At 29.7% G+C, this 9,069-nt stretch overlaps 1 protein-coding gene across 6 annotated transcripts in view; it reads left to right on the top strand.

The window, feature by feature from the left end:
• LOC129916171 (trichoplein keratin filament-binding protein) overlaps positions 1-9,069 on the top strand; it is a 228,060-nt gene that overhangs the window by 217,192 nt on the left and 1,799 nt on the right. For 4 of the 6 annotated variants that reach the window (XM_055995988.1, XM_055995986.1, XM_055995990.1 and 1 more), the window contains exon 6: positions 8,038-8,581. In XM_055995988.1, coding sequence (XP_055851963.1) covers positions 8,087-8,581 — 495 coding nt within the window. In that variant the 5' untranslated portion in view covers positions 8,038-8,086. The remainder of the gene's footprint in view (positions 1-8,037; positions 8,582-9,069) is intronic. The other 2 variants (XM_055995987.1, XM_055995985.1) reach the window with 1 other exon arrangement.

Below are 9,069 nucleotides of genomic sequence, written 5' to 3'. Positions count from 1 at the left end.
GTTTCTGCGTAGATTCAATACATTTTAAAAGTTGTAATTAGGAATTTTGTATTTTTTGTATTTTTATCAAATTATACATCTATTTTCTAAAAAATAATCTCATATGATATCGTTTATCCTAAATCCCGAAACTATTTTTTTATTTAATCAAATGTTTCAAATGAAAATAGATTTACCTACTATTTGTTTAAATGTTAAATATTTTCTAAGTTTGAAAATATCTCTTGCATTTAGTGGTTTTATAGTTTAAATTAATGATAAAGAAGTAATTTTAAATAACAAATGCATACAATAAAACCACTGTGAAACACCATTTTTTTTTAAATATGTGTTAAGAAAAAATGGTTCAAAAAGACCAAAAACAGTAGACTTTGAAAATCTATATATTTTATCTCATTTAAGCAGTATTCATTATGTTGAAAGATAAAGTATCTTCTTTTCTCCTTAACATGTTTAATATCTACAAATGTTTAAAGGATAAAAATAGATCATTTTGTAGGAACATCAAAAATTTCGTTTTATTATCTTTTTTGAATAGTTTTTCTTAAGTTTTTTACAATATTTTAATTTTAAATTTTTTGAAAGGATACATTATCGATAAGAAATTTAATTAAATATGTAATAAGGAATAATTGGAAATTTAATTATCTACAAAAAATTACTTAATAAAAAATTTCAAATTCGGCTTGCTTTTCAAGTTATATAGACAAAAACACAAAAAAGTATAGAAAAAGTCGTAAATATTAATCGTTACAAAAATGGTCATATCTTTATAATTTATCCATAGATTTTGAAGAAAATTATCTAATTATTTTTGCCAGAAAGTGTTCTACACACATGAAACATTGAAAACTATGAGGATTCGAAAGATTTTGATATTTTTCTTTCAGTAAAACTATTTTTTTTTAAATGTTCTAGTGTTTCTAGTGTTTCTTGCTTATTTACTCAGCTTTCAGGCACCGCTTTTTCTGTTACGAAGTATGCAGAAAAAAACAACGACAAGAAACTTTGAAAAATCATATCTCGAAAACGTTTCCATCGTAATTTGTTTAAAAACGATTTCCGAGTCCCTGAGGTCAAAGTAAGTAAGAAAAAAATAGTGGGATTGAGTGTCCATTTAGGCTGTAAACCACTGTAATCAGTTTTTGGCAACTTTTTAGGAGTTTATCATTGAGCAGCATTTATCAAAGTGTGCCTTGGGGAGACGAATTTTTTTTAATAGGATTATTAAAAAAATCACTCATTTTAGCTGTTAAAATAACTTTATAAGTCTTTCCAAGTCCATGTTTCATATAATTGCTTTAAAAAACAAATAATGTAATGTCTAAATCCCTGAATTCAACAACTACAAAAACTTGTCAAAGAAATAATCCCAAAACTTCCCAATAAATTACTAAATTCTTAAGAATGTTATAGAAGGCCCTTGGTTTTGGGTTCAATAATAGATGAGGCATAGTAGTCTTGACTAGGGTGTGCTAAAAAGCGATTTAAAAAAAAGTAGCTATAATAATGAGTAGCATATAGAAAAAGCAGTTGTTAATAGCTGCTATTTAATCACTCTTTAAATAGCAGTTAACGCCGCAAGTTGCTCTTTACAATTTTTACTGATTTAAAATTTGATTGAAAGTATGTAATACAAAATAAATAAAAAGTAAGTGACTGTTTTTAAATTTATCGAAAAGAAATAACTTGTGCACTGAAGCAATTGTAATTCAAAATTACTTCTTTGCTTCGTCATCATCATGGCAAACCTTCTCCACATGTCTGCTTTTTTCATCGTTGATCAAAAAATTAGATATGAAGAGCAGAATGCTCACAAAACGTTTCTGAAAAAGAAAAAACCCTGAAATTACTTAGAGCAGAGAGTAGTTTGTAATTTTTGTAAATTTTTGGGATACCGGGATATCTAGGCTAGGAACAAATTTTTGGTGAGCAATTTAATTTTGTTGAATTTTCTCAAATAGGTATACTTAATTTACGAAGTATTTACAAAATACTTGAATGCAACTTAACTTTTGAAATTTGATGCAAAACATAGAAATTAATCAACAAGTTTCAATTTTTGTGTCGGTTTGTTTTCTGTTAAAAAAGTTTCAATTACAAATTATACATGCCCCACTGTATAACAAAATAAGGAAAGTCTTCCTTCATCTTTTTTCGCGAAACATTTTCTTTTTCGTCCAAACGGAAATGATCGCCATTTGGGGTTTTTGTAGATTTCCATTTTAGCGAGATTTTCGGGTTTTGTGATTTGGGGTTTTTTCTTTTTTTTTATTTTCGTTCTGTGTATTGTGAATTTTTCATCTGGGCAAGGGAGATAATGAGAAGCATTTCTTTTGCTTTAAATGAAAACAATATTGTTTCTACTTAAAAAAAAAAAAACAAAGCGAAACAAAACAAAACCAAAACAATATAGAGGGGATTTCTGTGTAACTGTTTCTTATCATATAATGGCTATCAGCAATTGAGGGTGATCGATTTTGGGGATTCTTTTTCTTTTATAGTTTATTTGAAGTGTAAAAAACTCAAATCGGTGAAGCCCATTTGTAAAAAAAGAAATCATAAAAAATTTGTTTTATCGCTAAATTGCAGCAATTTGAAGAATTGAGGAATTTATTTCTTTTTTTGTTTGTTAGTTTTGGGCTTTAAAAATGTTTTGGTGTGCTTATATGAAAACGATTTTTTCCCCTTATCAATATGTCAACTCGTATCCATATTAATTTTTTGTCTTAGATTTATTTTTAATTTTTTTTTTTTTAAACAGTGTCTCGACGGTGAAGAAAGCTCTTATATAACCTAAAATTAATCTACAAAATTCGACTCTAAAACGGGTATGTTCTTAAGATGAAAAGTATTTATTTGAACTCATCCGTCATTTCATTTTTTTCTGTCTTAGCCCAGGCAAAATGTACAAAAATATTGCCAAAATGCGATATAAATGAAAAAAAAAAAACGTAACATAACGAGCGACCGTGTCAAAAGTCATACACATTTAACCTTCAAACTATAAAAGTTATTGAAAGAGGTTAATTACAAATCTTGTGATCGTATATTCCTCTACAAACAAAATTTATGCAGCAATTTTTCAAAAGTTGAGAAAGGTGTTTTTATCGCCTTAGTTATTTAGGCAGTAGCTCAAGATATATACTAGCAGACTGGCAAACATAGGTAGACAGATATAGAATCTCAGGACCCACTTTTATTCGCATTCTTTAGCATCGTAATATTGCAAAAAAAAAAAGAAATAGTTTAACAACAACCGATTTAGTTATTTTTGTTTTGCAATTTCTTTATTACGTGGATACCTATTTGTTTTTATTTTATTGAAAAAAGTGTATCAAAGAGATAAGCCTCACTTTTTTTCATTTTATTATTCATTTCTCTCCGAGTAGAAAATTATAACAGAATCAAGTTAGATGACATTTGAAAACGTGGCGTGGACAAGTCTATCTCGTAAACGTCAAAAGCAACATAACACAATTAAATAAATATACAGGGATGAAAAGCGAGAGGAGAGGAGGGGGTAGATGATGTTTCTTAACTCTTCTGCAAAAAATTTAATTATGTAGAAGCCAGCAAACACAAAATCTTTTGCATGCACTGATTGCCTCTTGCATCGCTTTTGGTTTAAAAGTGCACTCATTTTTTTTACAAGACTAAAACTTAACAAAAGCTATCAAAGTTGTGCATTAAATCAATAAAAATGTATGCACTGGAATATAATTAAAAGTTAAGAGTGAAAAAAAAAGCGGGTGAGATGGCGCGGCGGGGGAGATGGCGCACTTTAAATATCTTTTACATTTATTGCTCTAAAAATGTTTAAAAAATATTTTTAGATTTCTTTAAATAATTTCAATCGAAGTAGCCAGTATTCGTTTCTTTGTCTGTGATACAAAAAATTTCAAAGCAAATCATGTGATGAATTTTTTCGAATTTTTATTTTCGCTCTTTTTTTTGTTCCGATATTTTGTGAGTCGTTGGGATCTTAGATGCATACAAAAATACATACAAGTGAGTATAAGTTATGCATTGCATGCGAAATCTGAGCTCTAGTTCTATCTGCTTTTTATGGGTGCTTACGAATAGGAATTATGCGAAAAAAGGTCAGATGGCGCAGTTTTTTGCGGGTGAAATGGCGCATTTCGTACTAGAAGTTTTTACTTGAGTATAGTGTTAGCATGTGCCATATCACCCTCAAAAATTTTGTTTAAGCAATTCAGCCAAGTTCAAATTTTCATTAAAACACACAATTTAAACTGAGGTAGTTAGTGTAAGTGAACTTTTTAAACGTTTTGCTAAATTAATTCAAAAATATAAATTATAAATATAAAACAAATAATACGTTGGACGTTGAATATAGAACATTTCTGCATTGTTAGAAATATGAAATGTGGTTTACTTTGAAAAATATGCCAAAAACAAAAAAGGTATGCCATCTCACCCGATTTTACCCTAATTTCGTTTCTTTAAATAAAAATATAAAAAATAAAATAAAAAATGAGTACGAAAGCCAAAGAAAGCTTATTTATTTTATTATGATTTTAACGAAAAAGAAAAAGATAAATCGGACAAAAATCTTCTTAATTTCTTGGAAAAAAAAATAGAATAAAAGAATCATCTTATATAAGAAAGGAAAAAATTTGTAACAGGCTGATTTTTGGTAGGTATAAAGCTTGTTGTAAGGGCTTTTTACGATCGGTGAAAAGTCCTGATCCTGATCGTTTATTTTTATTGACGATTATTGACTTACGGCAAAAAACAAACACAATTACAATTTCGGGAGTCGAACCTTGGCAACCCGATTAAGAGGCAACTACTAGCTCACCTAGACTAATGCGACTTCTTAGGATATGAAAACTTTTATTTATATAAGCTGTTTTGAAAATATTGAATCAGGCATGATTTAAAATAGCTTTAAAGATTTTCAAACAGTGAAACGATTATCGTCTATTCGATTATCATTTTCAAAATTACGGAATGACCCCCAGGACTTTTCACATATTGTAAGCCACTCTAACACCAAGCTGTATACCAAAAATCATCTTGTTAAACATTTTTTCCTCGAAAAAATCTATTTTTCCTGTTCTATTAAATTAATGTGGAAATCTTTTTATTTTTGTTTAATCTATCAATTTCAATAATTTAATTTATATGCATTAAATTAAAAACCTTTTTTAGTTTTTAGCAGACAAACTTAAAGTGTTTTAAAATTTTTATTAAAATGAAATGAAGTTCACATTAAAAATGTCTACCATTAGTTAAAGTTTATGTTCGAACTGCATTAAAATAGGAAAGGTTGGTTAAATGGGACTTTAAGTTAAAATTCTTGCAAGATTACGGAAATTTCCCTAACCTCTTACGTATTTTGTTATTCAAGATGATAAATATTTTTTACAATATCTTGCTTGAAATTATATCAAAATAAAAATTTGGTCATGCTTGCTTATGCAGTCTGCGAACACCAGCTCACAAATCTGTCAACAAACTAAAAAAAAGAAAACAATATACAACAAAAGAACCAATTCGCATTAATTTTCATTTACTCTTTGTCGGAGAGGCGACCGTCGAGTTACTTAGCTCATAAGGTTAGAGGTTAAAATTGGTGTCAAATGAAAGATAAGTTCATACTGAAAATAAAAAAATAGGGTTGCCACTTCTAAAATGGGAACTTCCATGTGGCAACCCTATTTGAAAGGAAAAATTGTCACATAACTAATACATTCATATCTTTGTTATTTGGCCAGATAAATTTTTTTTTTAAATGCCAAACGAAAGTCAAAATATTAAAAAAAATAATAAAATAATATAAAGAACGTAACCCTACAAATGTGGAAACCCCATTCAAATGAATACAACACTGACAAAAATCTTCTTTGAACAAAACAGTATAACTTTTTATGCACTAGAAAGCTAAACTATACGCCATATTTTAGATAATACTCCCTTCTATCTAAAAAACGTCGGGTGCCACCTCGCAAATGCAGACAAGTACTCGGCAACCCTACTAAAATGCTAAAAAACGCAAAAATCACTTGTTTTTTGGCCAAAGTGTATAATATTTGATAGAGTTAAAGGCTATAAAATACATCCTGTTTAGCTTAGACCCTCTTCTATCTAAAAAATGTCGGGTGCCACCTCGCAAATGCAGACAAGTACTCGGCAACCCTACTAAAATGCTAAAAAACGCAAAAATCACTTGTTTTTTTGGCCAAGTGTATAATATTTGATAGAGTTAAAGGCTATAAAATACATCCTGTTTAGCTTAGACTTTCTTCTATCTAAAAAATGTCAGGTGCCACCTAGCAAATCCAGACAAGTACTCGGCAACCTTATCCAAATGCCAAAAAACAAGTGATTTTTGCGTTTTTAAGCATTTTAGTAGGGTTGCCGAGTACTTGTCTCATTTATTTTGCAAAATGAACAACAAGCTCTTGGTTTTCTTGTTCACCGTTCCATTGTTGCTTTTTTTTTAAATAATTTCAAATGCAATATTTTTTTTTTCTTGAGAAACGTCAAAATTTAACCACTAGTTTCCAATTTTATCCTGCTCTGGAGCTAGGTAATTTTTTACCCATTTAGCCCAGTAGAATTAAACATTTCAAATGGAAAAAATTAGATCGTGCAATTTTTTTTCATAGGATGATAGAGGGGATCACTGGGAGCTTAAAACCAGTTTTTCGGGAAAATCGACCTTGTGCTTAAGCCGCCATCTTGGATTAAAGGTAAAACACGTTTTAGTGAATAACTCGGCCATTTTTGATTTTTGACAAAAATTATATATGTAAAACTTGTAGAAACAAGCAAGTTTTTGAATTTTTCAATTCGGTTCATTAATGCCTGAGATATGACCAATTGTTTATAACTCACTCTCTCTTTTAAGCTTTTATTATAAACAATTGATCATATCTCAGGCATTAATGAACCGATTTGAAAAATGCAAAAACTAACATTGCAGCTAGATTTATCATCCCCAAAAACATATAAAAACACTCCCATATTGCGTTGATCTTAAAATCTATAATCAAAGCGGGTATAAAGTTTAAGCTGAGAAGGGGTATAGTTTTTTCAAATTAACTCGAAAAATATAGGTCATATAGAAAAATTTATTAAGACAAAAGTTATAGAAAATAAAATTTTCTACAAGTTTTACATATATAATTTTTGTCAAAAATCAAAAATGGCCGAGTTATTCACTAAAACGTGTTTTACCTTTAATCCAAGATGGCGGCTTAAGCACAAGGTCAATTTTCCCGAAAAACTGGTTTTAAGCTCCCAGTGATCCCCTCTATCATCCTATGAAAAAAAATTGCACGATCTAATTATTTCCATTTCAGCTTAATTTTTTGTACATCCCGACTGGGCTAATTTTATTCACCACGCTGGTCATTTTTCTCATTGGGCAAATGTTGCGGAAGAGTATCTTTCATCTGATCACATCGCCGCACTCTGCTTTACCTAATACATACATGATACATCTGTCTGGTGAGAGCAAACCAAACCTAGACGCTTCGTTACTAAACAACCCTTATTTGGTTTCGTTTTTAAAAATCTAATGTATGTATTGGTTACTTTAATGTGGACGACAGACGACCCTAGTACGCGTCGATCTTTTTCATACATTGAATTTTAAATGGTTCACATCTGGAAGAATTTCGTTTTGATTTTAGGGGATGCGTGCGTCCTGTGTCGTGTCGGTCACACCGTAGTTTCTCATTTTCTGATCTTAGAGAGACTGCGATCCTGCAATTTTTGATAAAAAGAAATAGAAGAACAAACATTGTGGTGTAATTTAATTTGTGTTTGTAAAAGAACAGTTCAGTTTCAGACATAAGAGAGTACTGGTGTTTTTCCATGTTATAGTTAAGGTATCTTCAGGTTTCCAACCCTTATTTGTATGTATCTATTTATATGTTATTATTTGAGAATTTTAACTCTGTCCTAAGGAAAAACTAGTTCTTTTTCTTTTATAAAAAATCATTTCTTTGTTGTCAAATAAAATACAATTTGTTTTTTTTTTTTTTTTTGTTTTCTTTTTTTTTCCAGATACCCAACTTTGAAGGCTGTAAATTCAAATAACTTATCAACTATGAAAACCAACCACATTCAAGCTGCTTTTGCACGTAAACGTGAAAATGAACATATCCGCACAGAGCGTACCGAAGCTGTTGATCGTTATTACGCTCATTGGGGCAAACAAACATCAAAATATGAAAACTGGACAGCTCCAGAATATTATAAACAAGCTGAAGATAATTTGAAGAAAGAAAAAGAAATGAAAGAGAAAGAACAAAAACTTAATGATCGTCGAGAAAAATTGAGAAAATTATTGGAACAGGAAAAAATCCATTATAAAGAAGAATTACAAAATCTTAAATATAGGCCAAAATCACGAAACATGAGTTCAGATGTAATGGAAAAAATTGATCAAAATTTCAAAGAACAACAAAATGAGAAACGACGATTGGATCTGGAAGCAAAACTTTATGGACGTTTGAGACATGGAAAAGAAGATGGAAGTTTGCTATATGAATCCAAGTCTAATAATCAAGTATTAGCTAAGCTTAATTGGTTAGATAAACAGGTAATTTTTAAATTTTAGTAAAATCAAATGAGATTACATAAAGATGCTTAGACATAACTCCATTTAAGGGTCTTTTAACCCACCTTAAAAAAGCTTTTCGTCTTCAGTTATGAATAAGGCTTAAAGAGACCTTTCATTTGATATCTCACTCGATGAATTTGGAGGAAATTTTTAAAAATGCATTTTTTCGGCAAGGGGTTAACCTTGATTTTTTCTCGAAAATCTGAAAAAAATAATTTTTTAATTTTTGTACCTAAATGTTCAATGTTAACTCATATTTGTAAACCAGAACTTGTTTCGAGATTTTGTTCAGAAGATATCAGCCATTAAATGAAAAAAAAAAAAATATTTGGATGCAAATAACTCAGCAACCAGACCTCTAAGAAACTTTTGGATTTCAGTTATGAATAAGGTTTAAAGAGACCTTTCCTTTGATATCTCACTCGATGAATTTGGAAAAAAATTTGAAAATTGCATTTTGTTTCGGA

This window comes from Episyrphus balteatus, chromosome 3 (assembly GCF_945859705.1).
Source record: "Episyrphus balteatus chromosome 3, idEpiBalt1.1, whole genome shotgun sequence".
Lineage (NCBI taxonomy): Eukaryota > Metazoa > Arthropoda > Insecta > Diptera > Syrphidae > Episyrphus > Episyrphus balteatus.
The sequence above is the reverse complement of the archived record's forward strand: the minus strand, read 5'-3'. Positions and strand labels throughout refer to the sequence as shown.